The sequence below is a fragment of the Watersipora subatra genome, chromosome 1, assembly GCF_963576615.1.
Source record: "Watersipora subatra chromosome 1, tzWatSuba1.1, whole genome shotgun sequence".
Classification (NCBI taxonomy): domain Eukaryota; kingdom Metazoa; phylum Bryozoa; class Gymnolaemata; order Cheilostomatida; family Watersiporidae; genus Watersipora; species Watersipora subatra.
The window spans coordinates 617,354-642,334 of NC_088708.1; the positions used below are offsets into that span (position 1 = coordinate 617,354).

General features: G+C 38.3%; 3 protein-coding genes across 5 annotated transcripts in view; all 3 read right to left on the bottom strand.

Annotated features, from left to right (window-relative positions):
• LOC137402030 (fatty acid desaturase 6-like) overlaps window positions 1-24,981 on the bottom strand; it is a 38,619-nt gene that overhangs the window by 6,078 nt on the left and 7,560 nt on the right. For 2 of the 3 annotated variants that reach the window (XM_068088507.1, XM_068088515.1), the window contains exon 2: window positions 16,601-16,639. The gene's annotated coding sequence lies outside the window, so the exon portion shown is untranslated. Of the gene's footprint in view, window positions 1-14,316; window positions 14,379-16,600; window positions 16,640-24,981 lie in introns of all 3 variants that reach the window. The other variant, XM_068088499.1, reaches the window with a different exon arrangement.
• On the bottom strand, window positions 10,185-11,256 carry LOC137410663 (uncharacterized). The gene has a single exon (XM_068096125.1). The coding sequence runs from the start codon at window positions 11,160-11,162 to the stop codon at window positions 10,278-10,280; it is 885 nt and encodes a 294-aa protein (XP_067952226.1). The 5' UTR covers window positions 11,163-11,256; the 3' UTR covers window positions 10,185-10,277.
• Window positions 12,202-12,999, bottom strand: LOC137385613 (protein GVQW3-like). Its single transcript, XM_068072111.1, has one exon. The coding sequence runs from the start codon at window positions 12,997-12,999 to the stop codon at window positions 12,202-12,204; it is 798 nt and encodes a 265-aa protein (XP_067928212.1).

The window sequence follows — 24,981 nt, forward strand, 5'->3', positions numbered from 1 at the left end:
ATCTCTACTGGCAATCCAATTAACATAAAAAGACCAAATAACACCAGAAATGTTTGGAGCTGATGTAAGTGAATATAATTCTATACATATGATAGATATAGATGAAGTGACTAAGAAATACAAAATTTAATTAGCTGAAAGTTTACAAAATTTATGTTTTGAAGATAGCACAACCGATTCCTTTCAAGCATCAATGAATATACTCATAAGATGCCCAGTGGGTTGATAAAAGGTAATCCAGCATGAGCTATAAAATTATGTCCTCGCATAGCACAAATAGAGAATATTACTGCTAACTTATAATGTCTATTCATATGTTAATACAACGAAAAGGAAGGTGTAACATTTTAGTCAATATCCAGTATAAAATAAAACTATAGAGATATTATAATAAACTCCAGCTCAAAAAATTTGGGTCAACAGAGTTAGAAATAATGTATGAAAAAGTAAGACGAAGTCTACTAGCCCAAGACATGTTCAAGTGAGCTGAGTGCCAAGGTAAGATGAGTTCTATAGAGCTCAAGCAGTGATCAAGTGAGCTGAGTGTTAAGGTAAGATGAGTTCTATAGAGCCCAAGATGTGTTCAAGTGAGCTGAGTGTCAAGGTAAGATGAGTTCTATAGAGCCCAAGATGTGTTCAAGTGAGCTGAGTGTCAAGGTAAGATGAGTTCTATAGAGCCCAAGATGTGTTCAAGTGAGCTGAGTGTCAAGGTAAGATGAGTTCTATAGAGCCCAAGATATGTTCAAGTGAGCTGAGTGCCAAGGTAAGATGAGTTCTATAGAGCTCAAGATATGTTCAAGTGAGCTGAGTGGCAAGGTAAGATGAGTTCTATAGAGCCCAAGATATGTTCAAGTGAGCTGAGTGCCAAGGTAAGATGAGTTCTATAGAGCCCAAGATATGTTCAAGTGAGCTGAGTATCAAGGTAAGATGAGTTCTATAGAGCTCAAGATATGTTCAAGTGAGCTGAGTGCCAAGGTAAGATGAGTTCTATAGAGCTCAAGATGTGTTCAAGTGAGCTGAGTATCAAGGTAAGATGAGTTCTATAGAGCCCAAGATATGTTCAAGTGAGCTGAGTGTTAAGGTAAGATGAGTTCTATAGAGCTCAAGATGTGTTCAAGTGAGCTGAGTATCAAGGTAAGATGAGTTCTATAGAGCCCAAGATGTGTTCAAGTGAGCTGAGTATCAAGGTAAGATGAGTTCTATAGAGCCCAAGATGTGTTTAAGTGAGCTGAGTGTCAAGGTAAGATGAGTTCTATAGAGCCCAAGATATGTTCAAGTGAGCTGAGTGTCAAGGTAAGATGAGTTTTATAGAGCCCAAGATGTGTTTAAGTGAGCTGAGTATCAAGGTAAGATGAGTTCTATAGAGCCCAAGATGTGTTCAAGTGAGCTGAGTGTCAAGGTAAGATGAGTTCTATAGAGCCCAAGATGTGTTCAAGTGAGCTGAGTATCAAGGTAAGATGAGTTCTATAGAGCCCAAGATGTGTTCAAGTGAGCTGAGTATCAAGGTAAGATGAGTTCTATAGAGCCCAAGATGTGTTTAAGTGAGCTGAGTGTCAAGGTAAGATGAGTTCTATAGAGCCCAAGATATGTTCAAGTGAGCTGAGTGCCAAGGTAAGATGAGTTTTATAGAGCCCAAGATGTGTTCAAGTGAGCTGAGTATCAAGGTAAGATGAGTTCTATAGAGCCCAAGATGTGTTCAAGTGAGCTGAGTGCCAAGGTAAGATGAGTTCTATAGAGCCCAAGATATGTTCAAGTGAGCTGAGTGTCAAGGTAAGATGAGTTCTATAGAGCCCAAGATATGTTCAAGTGAGCTGAGTGCCAAGGTAAGATGAGTTCTATAGAGCCCAAGATGTGTTCAAGTGAGCTGAGTGTCAAGGTAAGATGAGTTTTATAGAGCCCAAGATGTGTTTAAGTGAGCTGAGTATCAAGGTAAGATGAGTTCTATAGAGCCCAAGATGTGTTCAAGTGAGCTGAGTGTCAAGGTAAGATGAGTTCTATAGAGCCCAAGATATGTTCAAGTGAGCTGAGTGTCAAGGTAAGATGAGTTCTATAGAGCTCAAGATATGTTCAAGTGAGCTGAGTGTCAAGGTAAGATGAGTTCTATAGAGCCCAAGATATGTTCAAGTGAGCTGAGTATCAAGGTAAGATGAGTTCTATAGAGCCCAAGCAGTGATCAAGTGAGCTGAGTATCAAGGTAAGATGAGTTCTATAGAGCCCAAGATATGTTCAAGTGAGCTGAGTGTCAAGGTATGATGAGTTCTATAGAGCCCAAGATGTGTTCAAGTGAGCTGAGTGTCAAGGTAAGATGAGTTTTATAGAGCCCAAGATGTGTTTAAGTGAGCTGAGTATCAAGGTAAGATGAGTTCTATAGAGCCCAAGATATGTTCAAGTGAGCTGAGTATCAAGGTAAGATGAGTTCTATAGAGCCCAAGATATGTTCAAGTGAGCTGAGTGTCAAGGTAAGATGAGTTCTATAGAGCCCAAGATATGTTTAAGTGAGCTGAGTGTCAAGGTAAGATGAGTTCTATAGAGCCCAAGATGTGTTCAAGTGAGCTGAGTGCCAAGGTAAGATGAGTTTTATAGAGCCCAAGATGTGTTCAAGTGAGCTGAGTATCAAGGTAAGATGAGTTCTATAGAGCCCAAGATGTGTTCAAGTGAGCTGAGTATCAAGGTAAGATGAGTTCTATAGAGCCCAAGATGTGTTTAAGTGAGCTGAGTGTCAAGGTAAGATGAGTTCTATAGAGCCCAAGATATGTTCAAGTGAGCTGAGTATCAAGGTAAGATGAGTTTTATAGAGCTCAAGATATGTTCAAGTGAGCTGAGTGCCAAGGTAAGATGAGTTCTATAGAGCTCAAGATGTGTTCAAGTGAGCTGAGTATCAAGGTAAGATGAGTTCTATAGAGCCCAAGATATGTTCAAGTGAGCTGAGTGTTAAGGTAAGATGAGTTCTATAGAGCTCAAGATGTGTTCAAGTGAGCTGAGTATCAAGGTAAGATGAGTTCTATAGAGCCCAAGATGTGTTCAAGTGAGCTGAGTGCCAAGGTAAGATGAGTTCTATAGAGCCCAAGATGTGTTCAAGTGAGCTGAGTGTCAAGGTAAGATGAGTTTTATAGAGCCCAAGATGTGTTCAAGTGAGCTGAGTGTCAAGGTAAGATGAGTTCTATAGAGCCCAAGATGTGTTCAAGTGAGCTGAGTATCAAGGTAAGATGAGTTCTATAGAGCCCAAGATGTGTTCAAGTGAGCTGAGTGTCAAGGTAAGATGAGTTTTATAGAGCCCAAGATGTGTTCAAGTGAGCTGAGTGTCAAGGTAAGATGAGTTCTATAGAGCCCAAGATGTGTTCAAGTGAGCTGAGTATCAAGGTAAGATGAGTTCTATAGAGCCCAAGATATGTTCAAGTGAGCTGAGTGTCAAGGTAAGATGAGTTCTATAGAGCTCAAGATATGTTCAAGTGAGCTGAGTGTCAAGGTAAGATGAGTTCTATAGAGCCCAAGATATGTTCAAGTGAGCTGAGTGCCAAGGTAAGATGAGTTCTATAGAGCTCAAGATGTGTTCAAGTGAGCTGAGTATCAAGGTAAGATGAGTTCCATAGAGCCCAAGATATGTTCAAGTGAGCTGAGTATCAAGGTAAGATGAGTTCTACTAGCCCAAGATGTGTTCAAGTGAGCTGAGTGCCAAGGTAAGATGAGTTCTATAGAGCCCAAGATGTGTTCAAGTGAGCTGAGTATCAAGGTAAGATGAGTTCCATAGAGCCCAAGATATGTTCAAGTGAGCTGAGTATCAAGGTAAGATGAGTTCTACTAGCCCAAGATGTGTTCAAGTGAGCTGAGTGCCAAGGTAAGATGAGTTCTATAGAGCTCAAGATGTGTTCAAGTGAGCTGAGTATCAAGGTAAGATGAGTTCCATAGAGCCCAAGATATGTTCAAGTGAGCTGAGTATCAAGGTAAGATGAGTTCTACTAGCCCAAGATGTGTTCAAGTGAGCTGAGTGCCAAGGTAAGATGAGTTCTATAGAGCTCAAGATGTGTTCAAGTGAGCTGAGTATCAAGGTAAGATGAGTTCCATAGAGCCCAAGATATGTTCAAGTGAGCTGAGTATCAAGGTAAGATGAGTTCTACTAGCCCAAGATGTGTTCAAGTGAGCTGAGTGCCAAGGTAAGATGAGTTCTATAGAGCCCAAGATATGTTCAAGTGAGCTGAGTGCCAAGGTAAGATGAGTTCTATAGAGCTCAAGATGTGTTCAAGTGAGCTGAGTATCAAGGTAAGATGAGTTCTATAGAGCCCAAGATATGTTCAAGTGAGCTGAGTGTCAAGGTAAGATGAGTTCTATAGAGCCCAAGATATGTTCAAGTGAGCCGAGTGTCAAGGTAAGATGAGTTCTATAGAGCCCAAGATGTGTTCAAGTGAGCTGAGTGTCAAGGTAAGATGAGTTCTATAGAGCCCAAGATGTGTTCAAGTGAGCTGAGTATCAAGGTAAGATGAGTTCTATAGAGCCCAAGATGTGTTCAAGTGAGCTGAGTGCCAAGGTAAGATGAGTTCTATAGAGCCCAAGATATGTTCAAGTGAGCTGAGTGTCAAGGTAAGATGAGTTCTATAGAGCTCAAGATGTGTTCAAGTGAGCTGAGTATCAAGGTAAGATGAGTTCTATAGAGCCCAAGATATGTTCAAGTGAGCTGAGTATCAAGGTAAGATGAGTTCTATAGAGCTCAAGATGTGTTCAAGTGAGCTGAGTATCAAGGTAAGATGAGTTCTATAGAGCCCAAGATATGTTCAAGTGAGCTGAGTGCCAAGGTAAGATGAGTTCTATAGAGCTCAAGATGTGTTCAAGTGAGCTGAGTATCAAGGTAAGATGAGTTCTATAGAGCTCAAGATGTGTTCAAGTGAGCTGAGTGCCAAGGTAAGATGAGTTCTATAGAGCCCAAGATATGTTCAAGTGAGCTGAGTGTCAAGGTAAGATGAGTTCTATAGAGCTCAAGATGTGTTCAAGTGAGCTGAGTATCAAGGTAAGATGAGTTCTATAGAGCCCAAGATATGTTCAAGTGAGCTGAGTGTTAAGGTAAGATGAGTTCTATAGAGCTCAAGATGTGTTCAAGTGAGCTGAGTATCAAGGTAAGATGAGTTCTATAGAGCCCAAGATGTGTTCAAGTGAGCTGAGTGCCAAGGTAAGATGAGTTCTATAGAGCCCAAGATGTGTTCAAGTGAGCTGAGTGTCAAGGTAAGATGAGTTCTATAGAGCCCAAGATATGTTCAAGTGAGCTGAGTGTCAAGGTAAGATGAGTTCTATAGAGCCCAAGATGTGTTCAAGTGAGCTGAGTGTCAAGGTAAGATGAGTTCTATAGAGCCCAAGATATGTTCAAGTGAGCTGAGTGCCAAGGTAAGATGAGTTTTATAGAGCCCAAGATGTGTTCAAGTGAGCTGAGTATCAAGGTAAGATGAGTTCTATTGAGCCCAAGATATGTTTAAGTGAGCTGAGTGTCAAGGTAAGATGAGTTCTATAGAGCCCAAGATATGTTTAAGTGAGCTGAGTGTCAAGGTAAGATGAGTTCTATAGAGCCCAAGATATGTTCAAGTGAGCTGAGTGTCAAGGTAAGATGAGTTTTATAGAGCCCAAGATGTGTTCAAGTGAGCTGAGTATCAAGGTAAGATGAGTTCTATAGAGCCCAAGATGTGTTCAAGTGAGCTGAGTGTCAAGGTAAGATGAGTTCTATAGAGCCCAAGATATGTTCAAGTGAGCTGAGTATCAAGGTAAGATGAGTTCTATAGAGCCCAAGATGTGTTCAAGTGAGCTGAGTATCAAGGTAAGATGAGTTCTATAGAGCCCAAGATGTGTTCAAGTGAGCTGAGTGTCAAGGTAAGATGAGTTCTATAGAGCCCAAGATATGTTCAAGTGAGCTGAGTGTCAAGGTAAGATGAGTTCTATAAAGCCCAAGATGTGTTCAAGTGAGCTGAGTGTTAAGGTAAGATGAGTTCTATAGAGCTCAAGATGTGTTCAAGTGAGCTGAGTATCAAGGTAAGATGAGTTCTATAGAGCCCAAGATATGTTCAAGTGAGCTGAGTGTCAAGGTAAGATGAGTTCTATAGAGCCCAAGATATGTTGAAGTGAGCTGAGTGCCAAGGTAAGATGAGTTCTATAGAGCCCAAGATATGTTGAAGTGAGCTGAGTGCCAAGGTAAGATGAGTTCTATAGAGCCCAAGATATGTTGAAGTGAGCTGAGTGCCAAGGTAAGATGAGTTCTATAGAGCCCAAGATATGTTCAAGTGAGCTGAGTGTCAAGGTAAGATGAGTTCTATAGAGCTCAAGATGTGTTCAAGTGAGCTGAGTATCAAGGTAAGATGAGTTCTATAGAGCCCAAGATATGTTCAAGTGAGCTGAGTGCCAAGGTAAGATGAGTTTTATAGAGCCCAAGATGTGTTCAAGTGAGCTGAGTATCAAGGTAAGATGAGTTCTATAGAGCCCAAGATGTGTTCAAGTGAGCTGAGTGTCAAGGTAAGATGAGTTTTATAGAGCCCAAGATGTGTTCAAGTGAGCTGAGTATCAAGGTAAGATGAGTTCTATAGAGCCCAAGATATGTTCAAGTGAGCTGAGTGTCAAGGTAAGATGAGTTCTATAGAGCCCAAGATGTGTTCAAGTGAGCTGAGTATCAAGGTAAGATGAGTTCTATAGAGCCCAAGATATGTTCAAGTGAGCTGAGTGCCAAGGTAAGATGAGTTCTATAGAGCCCAAGATGTGTTCAAGTGAGCTGAGTGTTAAGGTAAGATGAGTTCTATAGAGCTCAAGATGTGTTCAAGTGAGCTGAGTATCAAGGTAAGATGAGTTCTATAGAGCCCAAGATGTGTTCAAGTGAGCTGAGTATCAAGGTAAGATGAGTTCTATAAAGCCCAAGATGTGTTCAAGTGAGCCGAGTGTCAAGGTAAGATGAGTTCTATAGAGCCCAAGATATGTTCAAGTGAGCTGAGTATCAAGGTAAGATGAGTTCTATAGAGCCCAAGATGTGTTCAAGTGAGCTGAGTGTCAAGGTAAGATGAGTTCTATAGAGCTCAAGATATGTTCAAGTGAGCTGAGTATCAAGGTAAGATGAGTTCTATAGAGCTCAAGATATGTTCAAGTGAGCTGAGTATCAAGGTAAGATGAGTTTTATAGAGCCCAAGATGTGATCAAGTGAGCTGAGTGCCAAGGTAAGATGAGTTCCATAGAGCTCAAGATGTGTTCAAGTGAGCTGAGTGCCAAGGTAAGATGGGTTCTACAGAGCCCAAGATATGTTCAAGTGAGCTGAGTGTCAAGGTAAGATGAGTTCTATAGAGCCCAAGATGTGTTCAAGTGAGCTGAGTGTTAAGGTAAGATGAGTTCTATAGAGCTCAAGATGTGTTCAAGTGAGCTGAGTATCAAGGTAAGATGAGTTCTATAGAGCCCAAGATGTGTTCAAGTGAGCTGAGTGTCAAGGTAAGATGAGTTCTATAGAGCCCAAGATATGTTCAAGTGAGCTGAGTATCAAGGTAAGATGAGTTCTATAGAGCCCAAGATGTGTTCAAGTGAGCTGAGTATCAAGGTAAGATGAGTTCTATAGAGCCCAAGATATGTTCAAGTGAGCTGAGTATCAAGGTAAGATGAGTTCTATAGAGCCCAAGATGTGTTCAAGTGAGCTGAGTGTCAAGGTAAGATGAGTTCTATAGAGCCCAAGATATGTTCAAGTGAGCTGAGTATCAAGGTAAGATGAGTTCTATAGAGCCCAAGATGTGTTCAAGTGAGCTGAGTATCAAGGTAAGATGAGTTCTATAGAGCCCAAGATATGTTCAAGTGAGCTGAGTATCAAGGTAAGATGAGTTCTATAGAGCCCAAGATGTGTTCAAGTGAGCTGAGTATCAAGGTAAGATGAGTTCTATAGAGCTCAAGACGTGTTCAAGTGAGCTGAGTATCAAGGTAAGATGAGTTCTATAGAGCCCAAGATATGTTCAAGTGAGCTGAGTGCCAAGGTAAGATGAGTTCTATAGAGCCCAAGATGTGTTCAAGTGAGCTGAGTGTCAAGGTAAGATGAGTTCTATAGAGCCCAAGATGTGTTCAAGTGAGCTGAGTATCAAGGTAAGATGAGTTCTATAGAGCTCAAGATATGTTCAAGTGAGCTGAGTATCAAGGTAAGATGAGTTCTATAGAGCCCAAGATGTGTTCAAGTGAGCTGAGTATCAAGGTAAGATGAGTTCTATAGAGCCCAAGATATGTTCAAGTGAGCTGAGTATCAAGGTAAGATGAGTTCTATAGAGCCCAAGATGTGTTCAAGTGAGCTGAGTATCAAGGTAAGATGAGTTCTATAGAGCCCAAGATATGTTCAAGTGAGCCGAGTGTCAAGGTAAGATGAGTTCTATAGAGCCCAAGATATGTTCAAGTGAGCTGAGTATCAAGGTAAGATGAGTTCTATAGAGCCCAAGATGTGTTCAAGTGAGCTGAGTATCAAGGTAAGATGAGTTCTATAGAGCCCAAGATGTGTTCAAGTGAGCTGAGTACCAAGGTAAGATGAGTTCTATAGAGCCCAAGATGTGTTCAAGTGAGCTGAGTGCCAAGGTAAGATGAGTTCTATAGAGCTCAAGATGTGTTCAAGTGAGCTGAGTATCAAGGTAAGATGAGTTCTATAGAGCCCAAGATATGTTCAAGTGAGCTGAGTATCAAGGTAAGATGAGTTCTATAGAGCCCAAGATGTGTTCAAGTGAGCTGAGTGTCAAGGTAAGATGAGTTCTATAGAGCCCAAGATATGTTGAAGTGAGCTGAGTGCCAAGGTAAGATGAGTTCTATAGAGCCCAAGATATGTTCAAGTGAGCTGAGTGCCAAGGTAAGATGAGTTCTATAGAGCTCAAGATGTGTTCAAGTGAGCTGAGTGTCAAGGTAAGATGAGTTCTATAGAGCCCAAGATGTGTTCAAGTGAGCTGAGTGTCAAGGTAAGATGAGTTCTATAGAGCCCAAGATATGTTGAAGTGAGCTGAGTATCAAGGTAAGATGAGTTCTATAGAGCTCAAGATGTGTTCAAGTGAGCTGAGTGCCAAGGTAAGATGAGTTCTATAGAGCCCAAGATATGTTCAAGTGAGCTGAGTGTCAAGGTAAGATGAGTTTTATAGAGCCCAAGATGTGTTCAAGTGAGCTGAGTGTCAAGGTACGATGAAGTCTACTAGCCCAAGCAGTGTTGAAGTGAGCTGAGTGCCAATAAGCGTTACAGGGACTGACTGCCAAAGTAAGATGCTATGCAGGGATGCTATTCATAAGCAGCAGTGCTTATTTGGCCTACACTTTTTTGTATCCGTGTTTGAGAGCAGAAAGAACTTTTCGAGCTATTATAATAGAACTCATTAAATGTGCTAACATGTAGGTAGGTTTTAGTATTATGAATAGTAAAGAAGTATTATATAGGCAATTATATATAAGATATCGATGCATAGCTAAACATATCCATCTTTAAAATCAGCGTGAAGGAAGGGCTTCAAGGATTGCCGACTTTAGTAATGACCCGCAGATAAATGTGACGGCGTTCTGTAACTGCTTAAAGGTGCTAATACAATATCGCATCTGCATCTAATTTAATTCACATTCCAAAACAAACAGGTTCATAATTGAATTTGTTTAGCTTAGACTAGAAAAGCTTCAGAAAAGAATAGCGAGTGAAGTCGTGTATACATGACTAGCCCGCTATTGACAGCTATTGACAGCAACATCAGTGCTTGAACGATTGGCAGAATGAGTACAATGACACGGTGAAACTAAGTTTAGAGAAGAAACTGCACTCTACAATCAACACGAGTTCTAAATCCTCTCCCATGAATAGAAATGAGACCTACAACCATGCTGCAGCTGCGCACTGCACCTTTGAATATTGATTTTCAAGAATAAACTAGAGCGTTATTCATGCCTCTAGCTTACATAGTATCTAAACATTGGTATCTCCTTACATCATAATAGTTTAATAACAAATATAAGTGGGTCTGAGCAGCTATACACATTATATACACGCGATATATAAGAATATTGGTGCAACTAAAGACCCATTAGAACTCCATTGACCCTTTCTGTCGAGATATGTATGTTGAATGAAATAACATAATAATCAGGTCAGATCTAGTTAATATTTCCATTAGAAACTGGGAAATAAACTTGTTGGTGATAATACAATAGAAAAAGGAATGTGTACAATTGACTATACAGATAAATGATGAAAACTCTTATATAATTTGATATAAATATAAATAGTGGACTAGAAAAACATGTTCAAAATCACAATATTTGAGAATTGAAAGAAATTCAAGTTATTTGAGTCTTGTAAGAGTAACTTGCTCTGAATAGAGCGGTGAAATGCCGGGTGTGGTCACTAAGGGAGCACCATTCGCCACTTGCCAGGCATAAAGCTTGGTCCGCTCCTGGCCTGAGTTTGTGTTGCTGGGATCTGCCAAAGTTTTATCCATGCTATATATAGTAGGGCTACCACCTGTCAGACAAGACCTATTTGTTAGCGAGAGAGAAGGCTTAGCAGAGGTTGACCTCGGAACAGATGGACTGTGCACTCTCCGCTTTAGTTTTTGCATTTGGTCAGACGTACAACTCTGAGGACGATGCGCTTGAGAAAGACGTGCGGCACTAACAGAAGGAAGAGCAGTCAAAGCGGCAGATGATGTTCGTGAATCGTGATAGTTATGGCTAGGCTGATTCCTATGTTGCGTTATCTTTTCAGTCTTCCTTTGATGGGTCGCGGAAGCTCTGGGTCTACGTAATCTTGGAGGCCGAGAAGGAATTGATCGGAGATTTTGCATGGGCTTTACGGACTTATTTTGTGTATGTCTTAAAACAAGTTTAGAGATCTGGTCAACAAGATTACCACCTGAACCAACTTCGACATCGGAGGAACAATCTGAATCAGAGGAGTCATCTGAATCCTCTGAACTTGAGCTGAGTGACAACTCATCCGACGAGTCACTGCAATTCTCTCGAGCAGGTATTTCACGGATACTCACTAGATCCTTCTTAAAGGTCACTTTTTTCCTAGCGTGTCGGCCACAATATCTCTTCCTTAGAGCTGTATGTGCTGGTTTCACGAATGTCTGATTGCTGGTCTCAGACATTGCCATATCTAGCCTTACATGGTTGACAGGTAAGCGTTCACCCACGGGTATTAGTTCTCCGGCATGCAAGAGCATGCTGCCAACTGTGTGCTGGCGATTCTCATATACAAGATGCTCAATCTTGCCTTTAGACTTCTCCAAAGATTACAGCCTTGCGCAAGCAAGGCAGACACTGATAACCTTTACAATCGATTACGTCCACAATTGCAGTAACCGTCAACAGGCTCCAATATGTACAAGAGATTGCACGATGAATGCTATTCATATACAGAGGTTGAGTAAATACCACGATTGCCGTCCTCTGATAGTTCAAAGCACCAATAATAAAGAGAGTGTCGACAGCATATGCTAGTCTCTGTCAGAAGTTGTGTTAGCTGTTGCTACACTTGCGATAAGTTAGCATTTTTACACAGTTATAAGTCGATTAAAAACAATTGTCAATGCATTAAATTAGCCAAGCTAAACCTGGCAACCTTCCTTTGAATTTAACTTAGTCTGTATACAAGAATATTCTCTAGCTCAATGGAGATTAATTTGCTCCAATTGTGTATATCACCGCATAATCTCAATGGAACCAATTGACATGAGAGAAAGATTGATTAGCATTTGGGATGAAGACCGCTATAAACACACACGTTTCATTCACCAATGCAAAGGTTGAAATAAGACACGGGCAGCATTAAACCTTAGTCTTGTGTACATAGTGTAAAGGTCAGGGTTTCTGGCTGCACAAAAAACATCAGCTTATTTACAGTGTGCTAACATAAGGAGACAAATCCTTTTAGTGATTCATGCATACGAGGGGCAATCGTAAAGTTCCAGGAATTGTCTCAGTACACAAAAACCGTTAATCGTAATCACTTAATTTAAACTGTCCCCTTCAAAGTAATCGCCTGAGCTTGCTATGCACTTGTCCCATCTGTGTTTCCACTGATCCATGCAATGCTGGAAATCACTTTCCGTAAGGCTTCGGAGTTGTCTCGTCACATTTTCTTGAATAGTTGGTATGTCGTCAAATCTTTCACCTTTCATTGTCAATTTGACTTTGGGGAATAGGTAGAAGTCACATGGTGCTAAATCAGGTGAATAAGGGGGATGGTTAAGCACAGTCACCTTATTTTTTGCCAAATACTGACGTACCATCATGAGCATTGTCATAGTGTAGGTACCAGTCACTTGAGAGCCACAAATCTCGACGTTTCCTTCTGATACTGTCTCTAAGTCTTATCAGAATGTCTTTGTACACATGCTGATTCACAGTTTGACCATGTGGCAGAAATTCAGAGTGTACCACACCTCTAATGTCGAAAAATGTTATCAGCAGCGTTTTTACATTTGAGCGAGACATTCTAGCTTTTTTAGGCCTAGGAGAGCCAGGGGATTTCCATTGAGAACTTTGTGATTTGGTCTCTGGGTCATAACCATAGACCCAACTTTCATCCCCAGTCACAACTTTTGAAATAAAGTCAGGATCTTGTGTTAAAGCATTTTTTAGTTCGATACAACAGCTAACTCTTTTTTCTTTTTGGTCGTCAGTGAGCAGTTTGGGTACCATATTTGCAGAGATCCTTCTCATGCCTAAATCTTCAGTGAGAATAAGATGACATGTACCATAAGCAAGCCCACTTTCTGCTGATATTTCCCGTATAGTCAATCGCCTATCTCCCATCACCTGCTGCCTCACAAGGTCTGTGGCAGTTGTGGTCCTTGAAGTTGCCGGTCTGCCCATGCGGTCATCATCTTTAGTACTTGTTCTTCCCTCTCTAAATCTTTTGTGCCATTCATAACAGGCTGTTTTCTTAAGGGCAGAGTCTCCATAAGCTGTCCGTAACATTTGGAGCGTCTCAGCACCGGACTTTCCAAGTTTTACACAAAATTTTACACAAACGCGTTGCTCTTCTACTTCATTCATTTTCGAAAAATCCGACGAACGATAAAAAATGACCTTGACATTACCTACTATAACTTCATTGCGGGTGCTCTGACAAGCGTAAAACTTTGGCTATGGGGAAATCCCGTGCTGCTTAGCAACATGGAACAATCAAAACAACTGCACATGGTCTTATATTTGACTAGGAAAACGATTCCGGGAACTTTATGATCACCCCTCGTAAGTGTTAGGTTGCAAAAGACAGAAAGAATAAACAGGAACCAATAGAAAGCTTTACATGAACATAAAACATATGAATTGCTTTTTTAATTCGAACTTTTGTAGACTTATTTTACCTCTCGTACATCGTACTTATGAGTGTACAACTTCGGCGATTACCAAAAACAACCTACTCAACTAGTAGCTCCTCTTATTGAACACTTCAGAATGAAATAATGTAAAACAAATGCATGAGCGGGAGAGGTTGTGTGAAACAATCATAAGAATTAAGCTTTGTAGGCCCATGATGCCAGTTAATTGTACAGATAATTGGTTTGTGATGAGGCTTTTAACAGGATCTAAGGCTCCGTTAACGGCGTAAACATTATTTTGTTGTGAAGATGAGAAATTATGGTCAAGTAGATGTTAGACTCGAGGGAAAAGGGTCAAGAAATATAATCCCTTGTACATTCAGTCTGCTCTTATGGTATATCATCTAAACTTGTGCAAAAAGAAGCATTCTTCTAATTTAAACCTCGCAATTCCTGCGCAAGAGAGGATAACTCAGGTCTAACAAAAGACTAAATTGAGAAAACAAGGGGAGGAAGATCATCTTATAATTAAACCAATAACAAAATGGAAACATCCTAACCATAATTACAATGACTTCATGCCTATGAAGCCTAATTGTCTTTTAAATTGAGAAGACAATGCGTGCACAGTTAAGGTAATTCTCGGTGGCAGTAGATCAACATTTACCTTTCCATGCACAGTTAAGGTAATCCTCGTTGGCAGTAGATCAACATTTACCTTTCCATGCACAGTTAAGGTAACCTTCATTGGCAGTAGATCAACATTTACCTCTCCATGCACAGTTAAGGTAACCCTGATTGGCAGTAGATCAACATTTACCTCTCCATGCAGTTAAGGTAACCCTCGTTGGCAGTAGATCAACATTTACCTCTCTATGCACAGTTAAGGTAACCCTTGATGGCAGCGGATAAACACTGACCTCTCCGTGCACAGTTAAGGTAACCGTTGATGGCAGCGGATAAACATTGACTTCTCCATGCACATTAAAACTATGACCTGATAGCTTTAGAAATAGATGCTAGTAGAGCAAGCTAACCTACTGCTCACCATATAACTAGGAAGTTTGGTGAATGCTCCAAATCTCTTCATTAAATTCACCAGCGAGTGATCTTCAATCAACAGAGTAATTACTGTAGACCACAAATAGGTCAAGTAGTATATAGAGGATAACTCCAAGTTTATAGATACACACAGACCTACATGCAGGTGATTGCATGTTGCACATCCTCTTCAACAATACTGTAAATGTTCTCTTATACACACCCCAACAGACCGCTACGCATACCCAAAAGGAGTACATGTAGAAAATTTAAAAACACCTGTAATCACACAAAAAGGAAAGAACATTAAAACTAATAAAATCTAACAGAGCTGGGCCAAATCTCGACAACACTTTTGACTGTCAAACTAAATGTTAAAGATCAACAAAGTTCCAGCCATAACAGTATCAGATGACAAGATTTCTTTTACACAATACGATTCAAACAACATAAAAAAGAATACCCATTTACCTTGTATTGATTTCAATAAAAACCATTACATTTCAGCAGATTATGATAACAAGTAGGGAGGCTCTTTTCAAATTAACAAATGTAAAATCACTTTATTGCACCATTTATTATCCTAAATTCAACTCATCAATAAATGTACATGAAAATGAAGTAAAACAATGAACCAGGTAATAATTGTGGACCTTAAAAAACTCATAGAAATACAAGGTGAAAGCTGTGGATATATAAGCAATGAATCTTAAGCGGGTGGCATCTTGCTATGCAGCCTCAGCTTTAGCTTAATAAAAAACCTTATGAAATCAGGAATCTAAAATTACGCACACGCTATTTCTGTTACATGAAAAAATACAAATGTCAGCAGATATTAGGAAAAGAGGCTATCATAATTTGCTGCTGATTGGTTAGTAGATAATTCAGGCAGCATTACCACAGACTCCACAACTTACGACAGTTCTAATGAATAGATGCATTATTAAACTAGAGTCTTTGGCTCATGTGAGTCAACACATCATATAACTAGTGTCTTTGGCTTATGTGAGTCAACACATCATATAACTAGAGTATTTGGCTCATGTGAGTCAACACATCATATAACTAGAGTCTTTGGCTCACGTGAGTCAACACATCATATAACTAGAGTCTTTGGCTCATGTGAGTCAACACATCATATAACTAGAGTCTTTGGCTCATGTGAGTCAACACATCATATAACTAGAGTCTTTGGCTCACGTGAGTCAACACATCATATAACTAGAGTCTTTGGCTCATGTGAGTCAACACATCATATAACTAGAGTCTTTGGCTCATGTGAGTCAACACATCATATAACTAGAGTCTTTGGCTCATGTGAGTCAACACATCATATAACTAGTGTATTTGGCTCATGTGAGTCAACACATCATATAACTAGAGTCTTTGGCTCATGTGAGTCAACACATCATATAACTAAAGTCTTTGGCTCATGTGAGTCAACACATCATATAACTAGATTCTTTGGCTCATGTGAGTCAACACATCATATAACTAGAGTACATGTATTTGGCTCATGTGAGTCAACCCATCATATAACTAGAGTCTTTGGCTTATGTGAGTCAACACATCATATAACTAGTGTCTTTGGCTTATGTGAGTCAACACATCATATAACTAGAGTCTTTGGCTCATGTGAGTCAACACATCATATAACTAGAGTCTTTGGCTCATGTGAGTCAACGCATCATATAACTAGATTCTTTGGCTCATGTGAGTCAACACATCATATAACTAGAGTCTTTGGCTCATGTGAGTCAACACATCATAACTTCTCCATGCACATTAAAACTATGACCTGATAGCTTTAGAAATAGATGCTAGTAGAGCAAGCTAACCTACTGCTCACCATATAACTAGGACGTTTGGTGAATGCTCCAAATCTTTTTATTAAATTCACCAGCGAGTGATCTTCAATCAACAGAGTAATTACTGTAGACCACGAATAGGTCAAGTAGTATATAGAGGATAACTCCAAGTTTATAGATACACACAGACCTACATGCAGGTGATTGCATGTTGCACATCCTCTTCAACAATACTGTAAATGTTCGCTCAAACACACCCCAGCAGACCGCTACGCATACCCAAAAGGAATACATGTAGAGAATTTAAAAACACCTGTAATCACATGAAAAAGAAAAAAACATTAAAAAGCTAATTAAGTCTAAGAGAGCTGGGCCAAACTTCTACAACACTTTTGACTGTCAAACTAAATGTTAAAGTCCAACAAATAGAGTCTTTGGTTTATGTAAGTCAACGCATCATATATATAGAGATAAGAAACTTACCAACGATCAGAATGAAAGAACGTATCTGGTCTATCAACTCTACAACAAACAAATACAATGAGAACGGAGGATGAGCCAAGCAGATTTTGATATAACTGTTTTTGCAAAGAATTTAAAGGAATAACCTAAGATCTTTATATTCAAAAAGTCTATTAGTATTTGTAATACTAGTCATAAGTCTATTAGTAATTTTTCTGCCCAATACTCATGTCAAAATCTATAATAGTCACTACTTTCATTTGCAGCATTACTCTAAAGTACAATTAATTTCAGTTTTTAATTGGAAAGGTTCAAAACCTTATACTATTTAAAAATGTTATTAAGAATTATCACGAACTTTTGCCAACCACAAAGGTGCTTTATAGCTCCGCATCTATGTCTACTGGTCTACAAATTTATAGCTCTCTGTCTACTGGTCTGCAAGTTTATAGCTCTATGTCTACTGGTCTGTAAGTTTATAGCTCCATGTCTACTGGTCTGCAAGTTTATAGCTCTATGTCTACTGGTCTGTAAGTTTATAGCTCCATGTCTACTGGTCTGCAAGTTTATAGCTCTATGTCTACTGGTATGTAAATTTATAGCTTTATGTCTACTGGTCTGCAAGTTTATAGCTCTATGTCTACTGGTCTGCATGTTTATAGCTCTATGTCTACTGGTCTGCAAGTTTATAGCTCTATGTCTACTGGTCCGCAAGTTTATAGCTCTACGTCTACTGGTCCGCAAGTTTATAGCTCTACGTCAACTGATCTGCAAGTTTATAGCTCTATGTCTACTGATCTGCAAGTTTATAGCGCTACGTCTACTGGTCTACAAGTTTATAGCTCTATGTTTACTGGTCTGCAAGTTTATAGCTTTATGTCTACTGGTCTGCAAGTTTATAGCTCTACGTCTACTGGTCCGCAAGTTTATAGCTCTACGTCTACTGGTCTGCAAGTTTATAGCTCTACGTCAACTGATCTGCAAGTTTATAGCTCTATGTCTACTGATCTGCAAGTTTATAGCGCTACGTCTACTGGTCTACAAGTTTATAGCTCTATGTCTACTGGTCTGCAAGTTTATAGCTCTACGTCTACTGGTCTGCAAGTTTAGGCAGATCTCTACCAGCTAATTTTGGCTGTTGTATTTTCATAGTTTAATTGCTTGGTTTACTTGTGGTTGAATAAGGGAAAGATTTAAAAACATTTCTCAGCATATGATATACCCTACAGGATGAATTTATTCGCGGAGTTAAATTTCGTGAAAATTGCCTTTTCATGCATATTCGCGGATTAATTTATTCGCGGCTGAACACTGTCACTCTCTATGAAGAATTAACTCTATTGCAGCTAGCAATAGAGTTAACCCTACGCATGCGCACACCGCGTGTTTCAGTGTGCGCATACACCAAAACGCGATGCACACCCCAGCTTGCAACTACGAGTCGATCATGCTAAGCTATAAATTTTTTGCTGCGTTCAGAGGTTTTTTCGATATAATATATATAATATTCATCGATTTGGAGGCCTTTGATGAACCAACAATTTGTGGTAAGTAATGAGTTTTTTCAAAACCATTTACTAAATTAGTTGAATTTTACTTTGGTTCTTCGGTAAAACGCAATATTTATTTTTTCCATCCCTACCGCTTCATTATTTGTTATAGTGTGAGAGAGAGATTTTTCATCATACACGGAAGCACAATGACTGCAAGGATGGTAGATGTCATTCTTAGAAGATCATCAATCATTCAGGGAGGTCTTGAAAATGAAGTAGAAGTGACTGCAGCTGCTAACGAAGAGAATTTATCTGTTTTAAAAAAGGAACAAAAACGCCTTTACGAGCACAAATTTTTGGTTAACCGGCAGAACTTTGCAATAGTAAGCCACGAGGAGAGTTCTGATGATAACTTTCTTACCAGTCATGTAGTAGCGAGAGAATCGCCTTTAATATCTACCCAAGACAGTGACAGAGCTGCTATTACCAAAATAACTAGTCAGAGAGCACCATTACACGCTAGTATTCACTTATCAAGAGTACCAGTTTAATTTTATTGCTAGACAACCGCCATTTAGACTAAACTGTTTATATTTACTCTATTCATCGTTTGTAAAATTTTGTTTGTATTTAAAATACTTTATTTGTACACTCAAGTTTGTAATAAATTATAATATATCTATACATGAAATAAAATATATAATATAATCATGTTTGCTGCAGCGATATCAAGGAGTTGTCGTCGATGAAGGGGTCTAGGTTGACTAGTTGCTTCTCTGCCAATATTCCTGCCTTGATGAATATTACTCCTTGTCTCTAGTTTTCGTGATCGGAGTAGATTGTTTCATTCTGAATCTGCAGTAAACCCAAAAATGAAAAAATATTAACACATGCAAAAGTGCAAAAACGTGCTGTGGTGCAGAAGTGCAAAAACAATAGCTAAAGTATTTAATGAAAGCGATCAGTTTTTAAACAAAATAATTAACTAATGCAGTTAAGTATGGAAAAGCGTATCTGCATTGCAAATCAAATACATACCATAATGTCCAGATCAGAATCATGATCGTCCTCAACTTCGGTATTAGAGATTGATGGAGTTGATTTCAATGTAAAAAGACTAGGAGAGATTTTTTTGCGATGACGAAGCCATGCCGAATAACTTGTGAAAACCTTGAATAATTTTGTAAAGTTTGATGCAATGGCAATAAAACTCGAAGCCCCGGCAATGATTTTAAAGAAGTTTTGGAACTCGACTACGTTTAGTACTTCTGCCAAGCGACTATTTTTGTGATGACGCCATTCTGCATATCTTGTGACAACCTTTAATAATTTTGTAAAGAAATGTGATGCATTGGCAATGGTGTTAGCTCAAAGCCCAGGCAATGATTTTTAAAATGTTTTGGAACTCAACTACGATTAGTATTTATATTAAAAACTAGCCTAGCAACTAGTTTTTAATTTGATGCAGTAGTTATTCTCCCTTGTGATTAAAAATAGAACTAATTATTCACGGAATTTAATAATTCGCGAAATTGACTGTTCGCAAAATCGTGAAGTTTTATAATCAACAAATATTTTCCTTCTGTAGGGTACTTACGCCTGGGGTATTTTGCTTTTAATGACTTTCAGCAGATATTCAGTAAAAGATGAATTTATAGAAATGATATGAAACATAATATAACGTAGAACAATGCACAGGCAGGGTTATAGTAAAGGTTATACTAAAAGTATTCATCTTTAAAATAAAACTTTGATGTAGCTAGTTATGCCTCTGAATGTTTCAGTAAAAACTGTCACTTAAAACTGCAATCTATCAAGTTATTTAAGCTGGAGTTGTCCTCCCATGGGGTAAAAAACGACATACAACCTTGCTCTTGTGAAATCAACTATATGATCAAACATGAAGAGCAATAGTAGTACAGTGAACTCTCGCAATACGATTTTAATCTGTTACAGGGTTGGCATCGTATAGCAAAAATGTCATCTAGAGGGGTACAGAAACCCATAGCAATTATATAATGCAAGCATCCCCTGGTAAAAATCATCAAAACTTTATACAAGTATTGAATATATTAAAAATTAGTAACCAAACAATATGTAACCTTAGTAACTCTAATTACTTGTTCAGTGGTTATGATCTGCAGTAAAATGCAACATTACCATGATTACATGTGTATGTGCAGTAGCAGAAGTATATACTGCACGGAGTTTTTACCTTTGAGACAGACGTATAACAAACTTTGAATTTGACTTGAAATGAATTTAGCATACTAAACACACACTTATAGCAAAGTTTTAATGTGTATTTCTAACTATTTTACTTAAAGGTTGACTTGCAACAAAATTCATATTACAGTTATTTGATATGAAAAGATTCACCATGTCTTACTCATTTGTGTTGTAGGTGCAAAATATGTGGAAATGTGATTACAAGCTCTTAAAAGCTCAAAAATGAACAGTTAATCGCAGCCGCACGAGACCGCCGTAGTTTGGATTCGCTTTCCAAAACTGCTCAAACGTGATGTAGTTGTGAAATATGGTTTCTGTTTACACTTTCATACAACCTTATTCTTCGAAATATTTTCACAAATATACTTCACGCATTCAATAAAACTATGTCTATTGTTCTTACGCGTCTGTTTCATCGTCATCGTAATGCTGTCACTTTTAGCAATGATATCTTATAACTTACCGCAAAAATTCGTTCAATTTTTTAGCCTTAGCTTGAAGGAGTACATATCATTGTCTGATAATCATGACGAGCCTGTTGGTCACCTGTGATAATCGAAAAGTGCTGCAAAAATTATTTGCGAAGTATTGGGTCACATGATCAGATTACGACTTGCTGATTAGACCAGGCCGAAACAAAACTGTAAAGTAGCGAGCATCTATATTTGATACGGGGTCTTCGGTAAAACTCGAAGTGTTTGTCATAAACTAGTACTACGATAAGTTTTATATTGAGTTTCGTATTGGCCTTTCAATTCACGTGAGAACATACGTGACAAGACAATAACCAAATTTCGTGGTTACGTCATCAAAATAAAGCGATTCCAATTTACGGCGGCTTTTCGTTTTTGAGCTTTTAAGAGCTTGTAATCACATTTCCACATACAGTCAAACATGGATAACTCGAAATTCAAGGGACCGAGCAAAAGTGTTCGAATTATCGGAGCATTCAAGTTATCAGAGCACTGTCACAAGTCCATATATTTACTTATTTACTAGTAGATACATGTACATATACAAACTATAATATAAATCAAAAGCACAAATGGCTTGTTTCAAATTAAATGCTTCTAATGTAAAGTTTAAAACGTTTTCATGAAAAAGTATAGAGATTTTTCTATCACTTGAGATTGGTTTGTTGTTTGAGGTGATGTTATTGCCAGGACGTTTTTCAGATTGACATTGGCAAAACTTGATCGTTGTTGAAATGCTCAAAAGAAAAGACATTTTTTTCTTTTGGGGTTTTACCCACGATCAATTTTGCCGTTTTTTCTTGAAGTTTATGCAGATTACCTTACTTTACCTGGGATTCGTTAAGAGCAACACTCCGAGGCAGTTCAATTAGAAGTTTTACGAGGTTTTACGGTACATTCAATATCACTCACGCTTCTTTAATAGATACTTATTGAATGTACACACGTATTCTGTGTTTAGGTCAAACGATGAATAGTTTTTTGTAGCTCAGACAACGTATACGTTTAATTACAACATTTTTTAAGACGTTTTAAACATTCAACATTCCGACGTTGATTCAACACAGAATCAACGTCGGAAAACTATTCATCACGGGCTAGCCGAGTCACGCACTCAAGGATTTTCGCCACGCACATACAAAACAACATGCGATTTTTGTTTTGTATGTGCGTGGCGAAAATTCTTGCGCGCGTGACCCGGCTAACCCGTGCTATTCATCGTATCGCAGTATAAATCAAAGTTCACCAAACTTTTAGAAAAGTCGTTGACAAAAATTTTTTGCCGATGGTGGTAATAACGTCGCTTATGAATTACGAAAAGATGAAGTTTACCTCTATGGCTTTGAATAAAGTGATTTTCTAAAGCGAAAACAACCGTTTCGGTAGCTGTTGGGCAAAAAAACAGTTCGAATTAACAGTGTTGAGTTCGAGTTATCTATAGCAATTTATCATTACGTGGGAACGGACCAAAGGAAATGTTCGAATTAACCATGTGTTCGAGCTATCCGTGGACGAGTTATCCATGTTTGACTGTATTTGGCACTTACAACACAACAGAGTAAGACATGGTGAATCTTATGATACCAAATAACTGTAATGTGAATTTTGTTGCAAGTCAACCTTTAATAAATTGCTGTTACAATTCTAGTGTCGTTGTTTTGTATTAATGGATTTTATATTGGTGAATGTTTTACATGTGAATTTGAAGTCAGACACATTATACATTTATTGAACTCAGACACACTATACATTTACATGTAAAACAAGTTCTGATAAGGTCTTAATAAGGTAGCTGGTCATATCTCTAACATCATAAAGCTATGGTAAAGGTCGTTTTATGTATCAGCTGATAAGGATGAAGCAAGATGATTCAAGTCATTGGTAATAGCAATACCCGGTCCTAAAATAGGTATCTTTGCAGATTTCCTGTTGTAGATTTATTTCTCAAGTCAGCAATCCAAAACCATCAGTCAGAATAACAGCCAATATTTTTATAGCGCTGTCATCATAACTGTAGGCAACTCCTCAGCCAATGCTTTCATAAGCATGTAGTTGTACTTTTTGAATGCTACACCACTGACCAGCAAATAAATTATCTCCAGAAAACTGTATGATTTTACATGTTTAACTGTTTAAACCTTGCCAGTTCAAAATTATGATCAGCATGACATTTTAATTAATGAACAGTAAAAAGTTTGGAGATAGCAAATCAAAACAAAGCTGCCAATTGATTGTTGAGAACAGATCCTATTGCTGCCCCTTCGGTTTAGCAACAACTGTAACGAGTTCAGACTCAACATAACTACTGCTGAAAAACTGAATACAACTGCTTCCATCAAATCTAGGATACGATGTGCTATAATTGCTTTGATGTGAGATTATTGCTTTATTGTGATATTATTGCTTTAATGTGATATTATTGCTTTAATGTGATATTATTGCTTTAATATGCTATTATTGTTTTAATGCGAGATCATTGCTTTAAAGTGAGATTATTGCTTTAATGTGTGATCATTGCTTTAATGTGATATCATTGCTTTAATGTGATATTATTGCTTTCATGTGAGATTATTGCTTTAATGTGAGATTCTGCTGACTTCTTGGTGACTGAAATGTTTCAAATACTTTCTGTTCTTTACAGCGCTAGATACAGTAAACCAAAATCTTACAAAATGGCTGCTATAGAAAGGTCAAACATGAAAATACAAGTAAATGTCTGGCGTACAATGGCTTTTTTACACAGTAATTCCTTATATCTTTAAAAGCAAGCTGAGCATTGTAACCCGCCTCAATCATCTTAAAAAGTGACAAAATAAAATCAGCACAGAAGAATGATCTGTTTACTAGACTTAAATGTGCATTTACACAGCCTCTCTTATTCAATACTATATGTATCAGTTGATTATTCTTTGACAAATATAATTCTCAAATGGCTGAGTATTGTTCAAACACTGAAAGTCTAAGTCATAGACCTAAGAAAACCTTTTTAATACAAATTGATCTGTATCATATTTCCTTCACAACACACGGTTCATACAACTACAAATATCCGAAATATTGTAGAATATTGGATTATCACTCTATAATGATTAAACTTATAACACCTATACTCTGTTCTATCTCTACATACACAACTATGAGTAGCTTACATCCTAGGAAAGTGTACAAAGCCCAAACAAACTTCGATAGGTGTCAACATTGCGATTGGTGTTAGCACTGCGAGAGGTATTAGCCCTGCAATAGGTGCTACCACTGTGATAAGAGTTAGCACTGCAATAGGTGCTACCACTGTGATAGGTGCTGCTATGTAAAATGTCGCAAGCAGAACATAATGCAAAAGGTTGAGTAACCTATTCTTTAACAGCTAATATATGGGACCTGTGTCTGTAACTTTTCACAAACCTCTGATGGTAGGTAACTGTTGCATTTTAAGCTCATTATTTCAGTTGACAGATGTTATATATGGCTATGCTATATATTTATATGCAAGTCCCGAGTTGCTGAGTGATAACTACACTGACAAAAATGCATTATCCCTTTATATTGCTGTGCATATGAGTGCATCAGTTGGCTTTATATTGCTGTGCATATGAGTGCATCAGTTGGCTTTATATTGCTGTGCATATGAGTGCATCAGTTGGCTTTATATTGCTGTGCATATGAGTGCATCTGTTGGCTTTATATTGCTATGCATATGAGTGCATCAGTTGGCTTTATATTGCTGTGCATATGAGTGCATCAGTTGGCTTAGCTGTTGTTACATGTTATGTGAACAACTGTTGCGTGTGACAATATTACTATATTCATTATATATTACTATAGTTACAGCAAACATATGTGTCGCGGTCACAGAAACCATGGTTAAGTCGCAAATCACGAAGTTGAGTTATCCGACTTTCAAGTTGCACCAACTGAATTTATAATATTGGTAACGATTTTTGTAACACGTGCATCTGGACCAATCAAAGAGTGATCTTTCTGAATCTGAAGTTTAGCCAATAGAAGTCTTCAACCCTGGGAAAAACCCTCTTAAAACCGTTGCTAAGCTAAACAGGAAGTACTGAAAAATGGCGTTCGATAAATATAATCGTTTCTTTTTTGTCGATTTTAAAGATAACTCTGACATTTTGGACACTTGTAATCAGTACTTTGATGTTCTAACTGATGTCAAAAGCAGTAAAAGTAAAGGGAATTACGATGATAATTT

Excerpts from the sequence above, each read along its gene's own strand:
- LOC137410663 (XM_068096125.1), bottom strand. The coding sequence starts at position 11,162 with ATGCTCTTGCATGCCGGAGAACTAATACCCGTGGGTGAACGCTTACCT.
- LOC137385613 (XM_068072111.1), bottom strand. The coding sequence starts at position 12,999 with ATGAATGAAGTAGAAGAGCAACGCGTTTGTGTAAAATTTTGTGTAAAA.